Source organism: Sorex fumeus, unplaced genomic scaffold, assembly GCF_029834395.1.
Source record: "Sorex fumeus unplaced genomic scaffold, SorFum_2.1 ptg000001l, whole genome shotgun sequence".
Classification (NCBI taxonomy): domain Eukaryota; kingdom Metazoa; phylum Chordata; class Mammalia; order Eulipotyphla; family Soricidae; genus Sorex; species Sorex fumeus.
Genome location: NW_026606058.1, coordinates 9268655 through 9285151, shown reverse-complemented (window position 1 = coordinate 9285151; position 16497 = coordinate 9268655). Strand labels below are relative to the sequence as shown.

The following is a 16497-nucleotide window of genomic DNA, read 5'->3' as shown; positions in this document are numbered from 1 at the left end:
GCAAGCACACAACAGAGCCCAGCTGCACTTCTAGGATCTCCCGAGGAATCAAAACCTGTGGTAGTTTCAGACTCAGATTTGCTGTCAAGTACCCCTGAAAAGGGTGATACTGCTTCAGTCCTGCCAGAAACCCTAGTTCAGCCTACATTGGCTTCCGAGGAGAGAGGATCTTCAGTGCCTCAGGAGGTGGAAGCTCAGCCTTTAGAGTCAGGTCAGAGTTTGAAGAAAGTTGAGCCCGTATCATCTTTGGTCCATGAGGTGTCAACGTGGCCTCGAGAGCCATGGCCTCGAGAGCTTGTAGGTAAACCATCAGACCATCCTGAATATGTGTCATCACCAAGTAAGAATGAGGCTCAACCCTTCAATGTTCCAAGTGCGAGGGAAACACTTGCAGACATGACAATTGACATGTTTGCAGAGGTCAGTAATGAGCGTCAGCCTTCTCCCGAGCAGCAGGAGGTCTCAGCTCAGACTCCAAATGAAGCAACTCCACAACCAGAAACATCGACAACATATCATTCTTCTCTGACACACTCTTCTGCCCTTCCTGCTGTACGACATGCTTCAGAAAAGGCACACGTAGATTTCCCTGAGCAACTGGAACAGAATGTCTCCATGACCTTTAACATATGTGAGCTCTGTACCTGCACAGATAAGACCCTCTCCTGCTCCGGTCTCAGTCCAGAGAAGAGGCTCCATAGAGTGCCTGTGCCAGGGCCCAACACCAACACCTTCACCGTCCTGTAAGAATCCCCTTTCCTCTGTTCTCTGCATTCTGCCTATTGACATAGCAAGCCTTTTCTTCAATGTCTCCCTGTGTCTGCCTCATCCCCCTGCCCACGTTAAATGATTTCCATTTTTTATCTTTTGTTAGTCAAAAGATATCCTCATTCTCCTTATCTGTTGCTGCTGCTTCTCTAGTCTTTTGGTTATAAACGTCCGTACCCTTTTTCCTTCTCTATTTTTATCTCACCATCAGCCTATCCTTCATCCCATCATCCACTCATTTAATTCCTTAACCTTTGTTTTCTTTGTGCTACAGCCTTTTTTTAAAAAAAAATAGTTTGTCCTCCTTATCTTTTATTGCTGGTGCCACAATCTTGTGCTTATGGACATGAATTCTGGAGCCAGATTGCCCGAGTTTGCATTTGTTAGCTTTGTTACCTTGGACAAGTTATTTAGCTCTGTGACTCAGTTCCCTTTTCTTGAGGTGGGGGTAATGGTAAGTTATCACCTCCTAATATTGTTGTGATACTTGTTGATTTTGATACTTATGAAGTTAGTACCTTGAAACAAGTTTAACATGAATCCCTATAGAGATGAGGCCAAGGTGGTGGAGAAGGGTTGACTGTGAGATCTAACCAGCTCCAATTGCAACAAAAGTAATACTATGAAATCTATGTAAATACTTTGGGCCAGAGTGATAGTACAGTAGGTAGGGCATTTGCCTTGCACGTGTTCCACCTAGTTCTGATCCCCGGCATCCCATATGGTCCCCTGAGCACCACTATCAGTGATTCCTGAGTGCAGAGCCTGGAGTCACACCTGAGTATTGCCGGGTGTGGCCTCCCCGTGAAACTATATACTTACATCAGGCAACTAGCATACACATGAATGCTGTCTGTATTCATTAATCTCTCATTTCAGAATTACAGTTGTTTACATCGACTTTCCATATAAAGCACCCATTTCCCTCAACCTAGCCACAACAATATGTCATCGGCTCTTAAACATGATGGTATTGGGGAGAAAGGGAATACACAAAAAGGAAAGGCAGCGTGTCACCAAGCACCAACAGAGGCACAGAAATGTACAGAATCTTGTCAGTTGGGGAAAGCTGCAGAGAGCTGACACAGAGCAACTTTAGCTGGGAATTAGAGGTTGATTTTTTTGGATCAAAAATTATTTATGTGCTGGGCATATAAAAAGCTGTGCATGTTTGGTATGATTTTTGTGTTTGGAGATATGTAATATGCTTGTAATATGAAACAGTTACGAATCTGTGCCTCCTTAAACATATCCCTCAACTTGGGGCTTAGACATCATAAAGCATCCAGAAGTCTTGAGTGGAAATGTTCACTAGGTTGGTGGGATAGGTTTCTGTTTCAACATTTTCACCCTGAAAACTGTGTATGTAAACTGATTAGGTTTATATTTGGATTATGTACACATTTGCAGCTTATATACACATGTTGCTGAGGGAAGTTGACAAAACTAGATTCAAAGTGATCCACAGAGTTAGTGTTTAAAACTGAACTCAGGGAGCCAGAGTCCTAGGACAGTGGGTAGGGCTCTTGCCTTGCATGTGGCCAACCCAGGTTCAATCCCGGACACCTCATAGGGTCCCCCTCCATCACTGCCAGCAGTTCAATGAAAAATTATTGACCCTGAGCGTGGAGCCAGGGGCAAGTCCTGAGCACCATCCCCCCCTCCACCAACTTCATGCGTCTATACATGTGTAAATTCATGAACATATTCTCTTTGTTACAATAGGTCAGTAAAGTAAACAGGATAAGGTGCAAAAATCCCACTTTCCCACTCTACCAGCTATTTGACTGCCGCGTGGTAACTTCTGTTACCATCTTGGGTTTCCTTCTACTCTCTTTCCTGTGCATTCCTCGCCACCCCCAATGAAGGTAGTTCTTTGTGATTTGTTCTTTTCCTGAGGCACGTTGAATATATCTCTCCTCACTAGTCCCCCCCTCACTTTCTAATTTCCGTAGTCTCTATCTAGAAATTTCTACTATCTTGAAATTTCAACAGAGAGCATTGACTTAAACCTTTGGTGTTCCCTGGCAATGCTTTAAAATATTTATTTGCTGATAATTTTGTTCATTTTTCTTTATATGATAATTATGAAATTATAATTTTCTCCATTGATTTGCAGTAGGAGTTACAATAGGTGTGAGTTTAGAAAAATGGCTTACAGGCTAATTAGCTGGCAGTATTTATCTATTCCAGGAATTAGGAAGTTCAGATTGTGAGATATTTCATTGTTTGACCAGTCACCCCACATCATGTCTTTAGTTGGGCATAATGGGAAACTCATAGCTATGGAGATAAGCTGGAGTATTCTGTGTTTCCATGATTCTTTTACTTATTCTGTTCATTCTTTTCCTACCTGTTCAAATCTGTGAACTGTGTTTCTTCACAGAGATTTCCAAGGAAACTCTATTTCTTCCATTGATGGAAATACATGGAAGGCATACCCATGGGTTGAGAAACTGTGAGTATATTCTCTCCAAATATGAATATTAAAAAATAATTGCACCATAAAATCCTCCGTAGTATACAATTTTAAGATCAACACCACATAGAAGCTATTTCGCCCTCATGTCCCAAAACAACCTCTCTTAGTTATAATAGTTTACTTCTTTAAAAAATTTTGGTTTACCAAGCTCTTACGTTAAAAGTCTTTTTGTTTTCCATTCCATAACTGGTAGAGTTAATTGTATACACACACGCACATATACATATAGGTATATATTTTGGTGATGTAGATGGTTTTTATTGAACTTATTTTAGAAAGATGTGAGAGGAGAAAAAGAGAAGTTCTAGAGAGAGCACACAGAGATGAGCAAACAGGAAATGTGTTCACAGGAGAACCTTGGCTTGAGTAGCAAGCCAACATGATTACTTTCTTTCTTTCTTCCTTTCTTTCTTTCTTTCTTTCTTTCTTTCTTTCTTTCTTTCTTTTTTATGTAGGAGTACTGCTATTTATTTAGCCACTGATTAGAACTCCATCTTACTTTTTTTCATTTTTTATAATTTTATTTATTGAATCACCATGAGAGCAGTTACAAAGCTTTCAGGTCTAAGTCTCTGTCATACAATGGAACACACTTGTACCTTCACCAGTGCCCATTCTCCATCACAAAAAACCCCAGTATACCCCCCTCCCATACCCTCCCCCTACCTGTGGGGCAGATGATTTCCACATTACTCTCTCTCTACTTTGATCACATTCAATATTTCAACACCAGACCCACCATTATTATTTGAGATTTTACCCCAACACTCAGATCTGTTGAAAAGGCAGCAGTAGACAATTTGTGTTCTATTGCTGGTTATGAATAACATATGATGTTGCGTGGCTGTAGTAGGGTCATGTGATTTTGCAATTTCAAAATTTTAACACTTAAATCTGGAGGGATTTCTGCCAAAAGCCACCGGGTTTTGAGATTTGCTCCTGAGTCTCTGGGATCATGGCCGTTGAGCAGCTTGATCAGGAGCCAGAGAGGCCGTTCTTGGGTGATGACTTGGGGTCTCATTGGGACGGGGAGACTAGGACCCGCTCCACCCCCATCCTGTGAGGCCCAACAAGTTTTGTCGCTGCAGGCCCAGACCTGACTGTCTAATGGCCTCTGGAGGATGATGGCCACTGAGCTGCCAAGGGGGCGCAGGCGGAGGGACAACACCCTTTCCCCCCTGGGGTGGCCCGGCGACAGTAACCTACTGCGGAGTCTGGACGCATTTCTGCCAAAAGCCACTGAGTTTTGAGATTTGTTTCTGAGTCTCTGGGATCAAGGCTGTTAAGCAGCTTGATCAGGAGCCAGAGAGGCCGTTCGTGGGCGATGACTTGGGGTCTCGTTGGGGTGGGGAGGACAGACCGGCTCCACCCCCATTCTGTGAGGCCCTGCATGTCTCGTCACTGCGGGCCCAAACCTGACTGTCCAGTGGCCTCTGAACGATGGTCGCCACTGGGCCAACAGGGGGAACAGGCCAAGGCACGAAACCTATTCCCACCTGGGTTAGCCCAGCTCTGGTAACCTACTGCAGGGACCAGACGCATTTCTGCCAAAAGCTGCTGGGTTTCAAGATTTGCTTCTGAATCTCTGGGATCATGGCCATTAAGCAGTTCAATCAGAAACCAGAGAGGCCATGCCTCCAATTATATAGCTGAGTCGGAGGTGGTTTGTAGGTATGTGGGAAACATACCTAACTTTTGTCAGTTTACTTTCTTGGTAAACTTTGCCCCAAGTTTTTGGGGTCTGGCCAAAGGCACAGCAGCAATTTTGGGGTATCTGGAAGTCTGAAGGTGCCATCAGGCTGCTGATGCTCTCGACTCACAGGTACATGATTACATTCTTCATTAAAAATTTTTAAATGATCCATAATGCGAAAGTAAATCTTCTGATTTGTTTTTTCTATAAATATAACAGCTACCACTTGATACTTTCACTATATTTTGCTTTAGACTTCTTTCCTTTAAGGTGCATAGAGGTTTACCCCATCTATTTAAAATCCTGTTTCATAATAATTCTATTGAAAGATGCTTTGATTTTTTTTGGTCACATGTATTACCGCAGCACAGGGCCTTGTGAATATGGGCAGATAGGTCTGTTAATTAGCTATTTAGAGATGGATTTGTTGGGCTGAAGAGTATATAGTTATAAAAATTTAATTGACCTCAAAATAGTTGTGCCAGTTCATGAAAGTATTGTTTCTCCATGCCCATCCACCTCTGGGCATTCTTTATTTTGGGGCTGCCCTGATGAATCAATAAAAGGGATCCCATCCATATTTTAATTTTATGGTTAGTACAATGGGTAGGGCGTTTGCCTTGCATGGGGCCAACCTGGTCAACCGAGTTTGATTCCTCCGCCCCTCTCAGAGAGCCTGGCAAGCTACAGTGAGTATCTCGCCCACACGGCAAAACCTTGCAAGCTACCCGTGATGTATTCGGTATGCCAAACACAGTAACAAATCTCACAATGTTACTGGTCCTGCTTGAGCAAATCGATGAACAGTGGGAGGACAGTGACAGTGCTATTAAATAACACATATTGACATACCTAATAGCCACCTGTATGTCTAACAACTAACTTCAAATTTGTGATGAAGAACCAAAAGATTGAGATGTCTATAACAAACGCGATGTGAAAAATATCTGTGGTTTGTATTAGAGGCCAAATGAACAATTTGCTAATCTGTCATTGTCAGTTGACATTCCTAATATGAGAAATGACCGTTTTAGGGCCAGAGCGGTAGTACTGTGGGTAGGGTTTTTGCTTTGCATATGGCCTACCAGGATTCAATCCCCACCACCCCATAGGGCCCTCCAGCCCTGCCAGGAGTGATCCCTGAGCACAGAGCCAGGAATAAGCCATGAGCACAGCCAGGCGTGATCTAAAACCAAAACCAAAGGCTGTTTCAGTGCGTTGGAAATAATTGTATTTTCATCCAGGCTATGACCTCAGACCTAGAGAGAAAGTCTACAAATGGAAATCGCTTGCATACTTTTCTAAACATTAAAAAAAGTAGAATTTTTTTTTAAATAATTTTGCTCTGGTGCCACACAGTGGTGCGCAGGGGTTATCCTTAGTTCTGAAAGGTGAAATTTTTCTAAACAAAAGGGGACATTGGAGCAGGGAATCTAAACCATAATTGGCAGCAATTATCGGTTTCCAACATGGAAGTCCTCAACAGACTATACAAACTTTCCAGTTCTGGGGCCTGGGCTGGGGGCAAACCGTGTGGAGACTCCCTTTTACATTTGATCCTTATAAGGTAAAGGAGGGAAGAGAAGCCGAATTTCAAGTCTTTGTTTGAAAATCTTGGATAGCTTTCCTGCCCTCTGGTCCTGCCTTCCAAGGCAACCCAATTCCATGGACCAGTATCAAATTCTCTGCCTCTGGAAAGGCTTTAAGCTTTGCAGACTGCTGACCTGAGTTTGAGCACCCCATATGGTCCCTTGAGCACCACCAGGAATGATCCCTGAGCGAAGAGCCAGGAGTAACCACTGAGCACTTCTGGGTGTGGCCCCACAACAAAACAAAGCACCGAAGAAACCCCCCAAATAATGTTCGTTCAAGTCAGGGGTGTGTGTCAGAGGAGGGTGTGATTGGTAGGGGCACGCTTGGGGCCTCTGGGAAGCTGGGTTCCTTGTCAGGAACGTGTCTTGGGGCCTTCGCTTTATTGGCCTGCTCTTTTTTGTTGGGGGGGGGGGTGCACAGCTACTGGTTATGGGCTGACTCCTGGCAGACGTGGGGGATCTATGGGGTGCCGGGTCCGACCCAGGTAAGCCACGTGCAAGGCAAAAACCCTCCCCACTGTACTATTGCTCTGGGCCCAAATGTCATGTGCACTTTGTGCACGTTTTCCTTCCCAGAACAAAACAATTTAATGGTGTTAAGTTTCTTAGGGCTTCCTTTCCAGACTTAATTTCATTCTTCATGGGGGACTCAGAGTAATGTTTGGGAAGAGAGCAGGGAGTGGCAGCCCTGTGTTTCTGGTGTCACACAGAATTTGGATCTGACAGATTTTGTGACCTAGAGAATATGCTTTATATAGGTTACTTGGTGAGAAGAGTCAATAGCTGTGTTCGTGTTCATGATGCATCTAGGTGAGGACAAAATAAAGAGTTTAAACAGAGGCCACTATCCCTAAGTTAAATAAGAATTGGGATATTTAGATAGCACCATTATTATGTGTAAGAATAGTCCTGTGCACAGCTGCACACGCTAGGGGAAAAGGCAGCTCAGCTAGAGAAGGGAGCACCAAATAAAGGGCGTCGGGTGGTTCTTCTCAGGATGGGAAATGCATGATGAGAGTAGACTATAGACCGAACAAGATTGCCACTCAATGTCTCTTTTGCAAACCACAGCACTCAAAAGGAGAGAGATAAGAAAAGGGATGCCCTGCCACAGAGGTAGGGTGGGATGGGAGGATGGGGGGTGGGAGGGATACTGGGACTGGTTGTGGTGGAGAATGGGCACTGGTGGAGGGATGGGTATTCAATCATTGTATAACTGAAACCCAAGCACAGAAATTTGTAAGTCTACAGCTGTACCTCATGGTGTTTCACTAATAAAAATTTAAGAAAAAAAAATAGTCCTATGTAATAAATAGTCATAGTTATTTTGCATTTTAGACCAGAAATAATTTTTCCATTTTTCAGAATACTCAGTGACAATTCTTTGGCAGAATTACGTAAGGATTCATTTGAAGCCCTTCCAAACCTCAAGTACTTGTAAGTTAATCATTTATTTATGAATTTTTAGCTCTGTTTTTAAAACAAGGGGGTGTGCAAGTTAATCTTCATCCTTTTTTCCAGCAATAAAATTTTGTAGTTTTGTAAGTATGGCATTAAAAACCTCTCATGTCATTTCTGACACTAAATTACATTTGCATATATATATATATGATGTCGGTGGGCCCCACGGATGACTTATGTGAAGCGGGGTCTCGCAGAAAGGAATTTCAGGAGTAGACAAGCAGTGAGTGAAGTTAATGGATTTTATTTGTAGGATTTTTAGGTGCGGAGGGGGAGAGAGAGAGAGAGAAAGCGAGAGAGAGAGTAAAGTTAGACACGAAAGAATGAAAGTACACATCTGAAGAGGGGAGATGCGGGCCACACATGTGCTCAGACACCACATGTGCTCGGCCACGTGGGCGCAAGCAGCACATGGGCTCAGGCAGCATATGTGCGCCCTTCCTTTGTTCCAGGTGGCCTTTATAGGGTTTCTCCAGCCTGCCCCCACGTGAGGCCTCTTTCCAGGTAAAAGTCCGTTGCTAAGGAGGTTACCAGGGAGGTCCAAAAAGAGGAATTCCATGGGGAGGCCTATATCCTGAGGGTCTGGTCTTATCAGGCCTTTGTTTTCTGTGTCCACAAGGTGGGTCATTCCTAGAATTCTTCTTCCATGAAACTTTGTTTCATTGCAAAGGGCCTTTCCCTATCTACCTGCCTACATCATATATATATATGGACATATATGAAAAAAAAAACTTTAGGCTTACTCTTCAAGCCCATGTTCTCCCTGGATCATGTAATTTGCTTACTTGTCCTCATGTCTCTCTGTCTGCTTTTTCTGCTCTGAGAAGCCGTGTTATCTCATGAACACATTCTTTCTCTTTCCCACCCCCCCACATCTTTCTAAGAAAGTTTCTTTCGATGTAAACTATCTTGCTTCACAAAAGTGTTTTTCAAACTTTACTAATAGATGAAAAGTACTTATATCTGCTCCACCCATAGAAACCTAAGTGCTAATATACCATCTCCTCCGTGTTCATATAGAGTTCCTTTATGGATCAAATCCAATGCATGGTCCAGTTTTACCTGGCCCATTAATTTAAGAATTGTTTTTGTCAGCTGAGGAGATTGCACAAATGATGAGTGTGATGCTTTGCAACAGGAGGCCCGGGTTGGATTTCCAGCAGGACACAGTTCTGGGCTCCCCAGTCCCTGACTCCCAGTAATATCCCTGAAGTAGACCCTGAGCACTACTAAATAAAAACAAAAATCTATGCAAATATGTTCGTTTTTATTTTTTAATATTTATTTATTATTTATTGCTTTTTGGATCACACTCAGCGATACTCAGGGGGTACTCCTGGCTCTGCACTCAGGAATTACTCCTGGCAATGCTGGGGGGACCATATGAGATGCTGGGGATCAAACCCGGGTCAGCTGCGTGCAGTGCAAGGCCAACGCCCCACTATCTCTCCTGCCCATGTTTTATTTATTTTTTAATTTTGTGTATGAAGCAAGGTAGTTTTTATTTAAACTTATTTAGAAAGATGTGAGGGAGAGAAAGTAAGAAGTCTGTGTTCGAGAGAGAACACAGGCTCTCCAGAGTGGAAAAAAGCAAGCAAAGAAACAGAAAGAAACAAGTGAGATATTTAGGGCATGAAGAGCAAGCCAGGTGCTTTTATTCAATCCTTCCAAAAGGGTTGTTTTTTCCTGGAATTTTGCATACTTAAACTTCATCTGGGTGTTTTCACAGGAATGCCTTACGCTGTTGATATTCTCTTTGTTATCTCATGGATTCTTGTGTAACTTCTTCTCTGAGGGGGACCAGCCTTTTCTGGGTGGGACCTTGGAATTTTGCATCCTGGTGATATCTCAGTTTCTCTTCAAAGAGCTCAGAATTTGTATGTCAAATGATGTGATTGTCGAGCTCTTGGGATGCATGCAAGGCAAAGGCCCCACCAGCTGTACTATTGCTTCAGCCCATGGTTTTATTGATTTTGTTTTTTAATTTTGTGTGTGAAGCAAGGTAGCTTTTATTAAAACTTACTTAGAAAGATGTGAGGATTTGTATTTCAAATGATGTGATGGACAAGCTCTTGGGCTACTTTGGGGCTAGAGAATTTCTTCTTTAGTTTTATTATTCCCCCAAAGTACATTTCCAGGGCCCCTCACCCTGCCAGCTTGCACCAGCAGGAACGGGAAAGCAGTCCCAGCCTCATCACAGGCAATGTGGGTTCACCGCCTGTCCCTTGCAGGAAAGAATTTAAAGAGGTGCAACAGTGAAGCAGCATAGATTTATTGAATGTAAGGTGCTTAGGAAGATGTGGGAGGAGAGAAAGGAGGGTGATGTTGGAGAGGGAGCACCAGCTTTTCCAGCGTGAAAGTGAAAAAGCAAAGGAACATAGAGACTAGCAAGTGAGATACATGGGAGAGCACAGCTTGAAGAGCAAAAGAAAACTATGTGTTTGTAAAATCTACATTTGTGTTTTTCTGTAAAAAAAAAAAGAAAAATTAAAATATGCTCTGCAAAATCTAGAATATTATTATTTTTAAATTTCTGGCCTTTCTACAAAACTTTTAAAAGCTGGTTTAATAAAAAAACTATTTAAAAAATAAAATAAAAATAAACCTGAATTATAAAGAAAATAAAGAACTTGAATGCCATTAGCCTAGAATTTTAAAAAATTTTTAGTTTTCTCATTGTGATTTGCAATACAACATTCTAACACCCTATGTCAACATATTTTCGAATGATCTATGACTTAAACGAACATTTATATGGGAAATACGAGGCTAATACAGATGGATTCTATAGCAGTAGTATTAAGAGCAGAGGAGGTTATCACGAGGAGAGTTCTGGTGATAAAAATTCCAGTGTAGGAAATGTTGGGCGATTGTCAGACAGACATCTTGGACAGAATCTCGTAAAAAGAGAGCAGGAGAGAGGTAAAACACAGGAAAAACACCTCAGTGCTCTCAGAAGACCAAGAGAAAGAGGAGGGACATAGACCCAGGTGTTGTAAGCCAGGGCTAGCATGCTGAGCTTCCTCGTGCCCACCTGCGCTGGGGCACTCAGGCCTGTAGCAGATCACTGGGTGGGCCTGTGAAATCCCCCACCACAGTTCCTGCTTCAGTTGATTTGGAGTAGGTTGGTTTGAGAATAGGCGTCTTCAATCCGTTCCCAAGTGAGGCTGGTACTTGAGAAGGTTAATACATGACGGTGTGCATTGTGTGTTGGAAAAGGAAATACTGGGCCTTGCTTCTGCACATGGGTGACCCAGGTTTGATCCGTAGCACCATGCAAGATCCCTTGAGCACCCTCAGAGTGATCTGTGTGCAGTCAGGAGTAAGCCCTGAGAACTGCCAAGGAAGGAAGGAGACCAAGAAGGGAGGGAGGCAAGAGAAGAAGAGGGATGAGCTAGGAGATAGGTATACCCATCTTGGTCATATGTGAAAGAACTTAAGTAGAATTCAAAGATACAGAACAGTCACTTGTAGTCAAATCAAAGTTCAGTACTCTGATTTTCTTTGTTCCACCACTGTACAATTAAAGCAGTGAAATTCATGGAATATTCAGAAAATGTAGAACCAAGAATTGAATTTCTATGATGATAGAAAAGTTTAATTCTAAATTAGTTCAAAGTTCTGTCTAAAAGGATTTTCATATTATATGAAAAAGGCTAATTTTTTCTAGGCCAGTTTCTGTTAGCCTAGAAAACAGCTACACAGGAAGGTATATAAACATGAGACTGTTCATTTGAATATTGAAATAACTATATTAAATATAGTAATTTTACATGAAGATAAAAAACTCAACCCCTTCTAGAACATAAAATCACCTCATCAATTCTCTGCTCCGAGAAAAGTTTAACTCCAATATTAGAACCAAGTAGTCGTACATTTTATTCATGAAGATGTGTGGTTGAGAAAAAGGAAAGCCAGGTTAGGGATTCTGGAACATTCAGATCTACTCATTCAATATTTATTTTGACTTCTACTAGTTATTCCTAAAATTAGATACTTGGTAGTTAATTGAAGCAATGTTTTCCCTTTCCTTTCCCTAGAGACTTATCCTGCAATAAAATACAGTTTATTGAAAGGCGGACATTTGAAGCAGTACCGTATTTGCAATCTGTGTAAGTTCAAAATATGCTTCATTATTTTTGGATTTTTTTTTTTTGCTTTTTGGGTAATACCTGGTGATGCACAGGGGTTACTCCTGGCTCATGCACTCAGGAATTACTCCTGGTGGTGCTCAGGGGACCATATGGGATGCTGAGAATCGAACCCGAGTTGGCCATGTGCAAGGCAAACACCCTACCCGCTGTACTATCACTCCAGCCCCTATTTTTGGAATTTTTGTAACACTTAATTGTCAGCCTCTGTTATTCAATTTAATATTATTAGAACATTTAAAAGTGGCTACTAAAACTGTACAGCAAATCCTTTTTTGCCTGTAAGTAACGATTACAATGGCCCTCAACCAGGATGATTTTGTACTCATATGACCCTTGATAGTGTCTCCAGGTAGTTTTTTTATTGTTTTGATTGCCAGATCTGTAATGATGCTGTTGGTATCTAGTAAGCAGAGGCCTCCAGATACACTGCAGAATATCTACAATGTACTGGACAGCGCCCCCCCCCCCCCCCAGTTATCCAGCCCCCATGTGGTAGTAGTGCTGAAGTCATGAATCCCTGTCCTAGAGAACTTAATTACTTAAGTATTTGTTAAAATACTTAATACAAAATTTGCTATTTTGCGTCTAATGCCCCCACAGCATCATAAACATCAAAGAATAAACCTTAAGCTTAGGTCGTCCACAGTGATGTTTAGCACATGAAATGTGTTTATGTGAATTAGAAGTTATGCTGGGTGTGACCCAAAAACCAAAAAAAAAAAAAAAAATTCGTCCTTCTTCTTCCTTCTTCTTTCTTCCTTCTTCCTTCTTCTTCTTTCTTCTGCTGCTGCCACTGCTTTTATCTTTTTTTTTCTTTTTTTTCTTTGGTAGGAATCTTAGTTGCAATTTAATCACCGAACTGAGCTTTGGAACGTTTCAGTCCTGGCATGAAATGCAGTTTTTACACAAAATGTAAGTGAAAAAGCAGATAAATATATATATAATAAAACTGCATAACCTCATCGTACAGTTATTATTAGCTAAGTGGCATAAGGCCAGTGTGAACTCTAACAAGTGTGTCTTGAGATCAGTCCCTTTTTTCAAATGAGGAAACTAAGGAACGAAGAGGCCAAGAGATTTGCATGGCGCATGGCATGCTTTGCTTTTACCTGTTACTGATGATTGGCATGAGCACTAACAGAAAGGCATCCGTTAGCATTGTCTTGTGATTCCCACTGGTGCAGCGCTGACCTGTGAATGAGGCTTTAAATTCCCAGTTTAATTCCAACTTTGGTTCCTGTTCATGTGCAAAGTTCCTAACCACTTAAATGTATGCAACAAAGAGCTGGGAAGAACTAGATATAGCAGTTTTTACTGGGAGTTGGCAGGGAAGGAAAGTTATGGATTCTTTCATAGCTGGTAGCTTCTTTTACATGGTGAAGCAGAAGAGTTCCTGAACGTCTGTCTTAGCATATTTCCCTCCTAAGAATCCCGAACATTATTTTGAAGAAAAAAATGATATATATATAAATTGAATTCACTGTGCTCAGTATAAACCTTTGAGCTAGGGCAAAAGGTGGAAAAAGCTATGGTAAAGACGTTCAATAGTCTTCACACCTGGCAGTGCTGGGGAGGGACCAGGATCACTCCTGGCAAAACTGGCATCACACTGGCCAGCTGACCTAGAAGGAGGCCATGTATGGCACCTGGAGTTCTGTGGTGCGGTGGAATCAAACTCTGGGCCTTATACATGGCAGACATGTGCTCTATCTCTGAAACTATCTCTCTGACCCCAGAAGCGTTTGTGTTACGTCAGACTGAGTGAAAAGTATTCATCAAAAATACGTTGCTGTTGTCTAATTTCATTATACTTACTTTTCTGATTACTCGTCTGTAAGAAGTCTGTGGTTTTATACCCTTTGGGTGAAAAGTTCTCTCTGATTTCTCTGATTTGATGTGACACAAGCAGATCAAAGTTCAGAGACATAAAGGAAATTCTGTACTCAAGCGGAAGATCCTCCTTTGAAAACGAGTTTTCACCTGCTTGTGTTTCAGAAATCCAGTTTTACACAGTTTCCTGCAGATTCGATGAAGGTAGGGCAGGAAGGCAGCTCGGTGATTCTTCATGGGTATAGACCTGAGTTGACTCCCCGGAAGACCAGTTTAGTAAGGAGCAGGCTTAGAGATAATAGTTACCTCATTGTTTTAATGCCGCATTTTTACTAAGCATTTTATTATACCAGGCATCATAAGAACCTCAGTTTCGGTATAGTTTTATAGGAGACGGTGGGGGTTGGGGGCGGGGAAACGCATCATAGTTCATAAAAGTTAAGACATTCAAGAGCATTCACAGAGTGACATTTCTTCTGAGCGTCAGGCCTGTCTATACAGAAGAAGAAAGCAGGGTGTTTGTCACCAAGAACCTTAAATACTGAAGGAAAGAAGACAGATGCTGGTGGGAAAGCATGAGAGCCCCACTGCTAGTCCAGACGGCAGGGTAACAAGATAGCGGGATGACACTGGAGATAACGGTGGGTGGTATACTAAGAAAGACTCATGATGAATGAGGTTGAGGAGACAGCTCAAAGAGCTGGAGTCCACGCTTTGCACTGCCAGGAGTGACCCCCATTCACACCTCAGAATGTGCCCCCCCAAAATGAGAAGAAAACCCAACAAATTGAAAATGGAGAAGGTGATGATTTATTTGCATTGCAGCACAGCGGTAGGGCGTTTGCCTTGTGCACAGCCAGCCCAGCCGAGCCAGGTTCGATTCCTCCGCCCCTCTCGGAAAGCCCGGCAAGCTACCGAGAGTATCTCGCCCGCACGGCAAAGCCTGGTGAGCTACCCGTGACGTATTCAATATGCCAAACACAGTAACAACAAGTCTCAAAATGGAGACGTTACTGGGCCCGCTCGAGCAAATCCATGAACAACGGGAGGACAGAAATACAGAGATACTGAAATTTTACTCTGAAATGAGAGAAAAAGGTAATGAAAGAATCAGAGATACCTGGAAAGAAATGATCATCCCTGTCATGTGATTTAAATAGAACTAGCTCCTACGACCAATTCGGTCACCTCAACAGATTCTCACGGAGTCTGGGGAGATAGTGCACGCTTTAGTGCTGGAGCCCGAGGGTCAAGCCCCTGCACGACATGGTTCACCAGCACTGCACCAAGTGACCCCCAAACACCAGTGATGGCACTACCCACCCCAGCACCGAATGTGTTGGGGCCCGAATGTTTTGGGGGGTAGGCTCCTTTCTTTGGGTCCTAATTTTTCTAAATGACCAAGCTCATTCCTTTCAGGTACAATTTGCCTGTGTGATCAAAACTCTGTGACTGGAGCACAATTACCGTGGATGCGTGGCTTGCGTTGCACATGGATGACCTGGGTTTAAGCCTCACCACCCCACAGGGTCTTCCTGAGCTTAGCCAGGAGTAAGGCCTGAGCACCCTGCCATGTGTGGCCCAAAAACAACAAGGAAAAAAAAGCTGTTACATCTCTTTCCAAAGGCCAGGGATGCTAGTCCTTTAGTTACGTCACTTTATGGCCTATCTGACAAATGACTGGGTTGATTAGAAGCTGGGTTGATCATGATTTACTCCCTGCATTAAATATACCTGGGAAGAGCTCGAGATGAGAGCCAGAGAGAGAGCTCAGTGGGCTGAGGACCCGTCAGATGTAATCAACCTAAGCACAAAAGAAAACAGGCCCAGCTGAGGTGAATTGATGAGGAAGCTGAACTCCAAACCTTACTTGCAAGATCTCGGGGAAGATCCCAGCAATTTTTATATTCATAATTTTGCATTTCATTTATTTTGTTAAGCAGGGTTTTAGTAAACTATATAAAATTCAGGGCCCACAAAGCCTTGATTCTTCGTGGATTCCGGGTAGTTATCATTCAGTGAGTTTCTTGAATGAAGCATCTATAATATTAATAAACACTGAGAGGTGAACACATTATCAGTTGAATGAGTAACAGGTCACCTACAGTATGCCATAATAATTTGCAACTACATTAATAAATTTTCCATAAATTGCCAGAATATTTATAAGATGCCATTTTTTAAAAAAACTTTTATTAGTGAAACACCATGAGGTACAGTTGTAGACTTACAGATTTCTGTGCTTGGGTTTCAGGTATACAATGATCGAGTACCCATCCCTCCACCAGTGCCCATTTTCCACCACCACGGATCCCAGTATCCCTCCCACCCCCTATGTCCCCCATCCCACCCTACCTCTGTGACAGGGCATTCCCCTTTGTTCTCTCTCTCCTTTTGGGTGCTGTGGTTTGCAAAAGAGGCATTGAGTGGCAATCATGTTGGTCTATAGTCCACTTTCAGCATGCATCTCCCATCCTGGGAGGATCCTTCCAAAATCCTTTATTTGGTGCTCCCTTC

General features: G+C 42.6%; 1 protein-coding gene across 1 annotated transcript in view; it reads left to right on the top strand.

Annotated features, from left to right (window-relative positions):
* Positions 1-389: 389 nt before the first annotated feature.
* LOC130031385 (leucine-rich repeat-containing protein 37A-like) overlaps positions 390-16497 on the top strand; it is a 46230-nt gene continuing 30122 nt past the window's right edge. The window contains exons 1-5 of the mRNA XM_056122727.1: positions 390-743; positions 3155-3226; positions 7901-7972; positions 12037-12108; positions 12982-13062. Coding sequence (XP_055978702.1) covers positions 397-743; positions 3155-3226; positions 7901-7972; positions 12037-12108; positions 12982-13062 — 644 coding nt within the window. The 5' untranslated portion in view covers positions 390-396. The remainder of the gene's footprint in view (positions 744-3154; positions 3227-7900; positions 7973-12036; positions 12109-12981; positions 13063-16497) is intronic.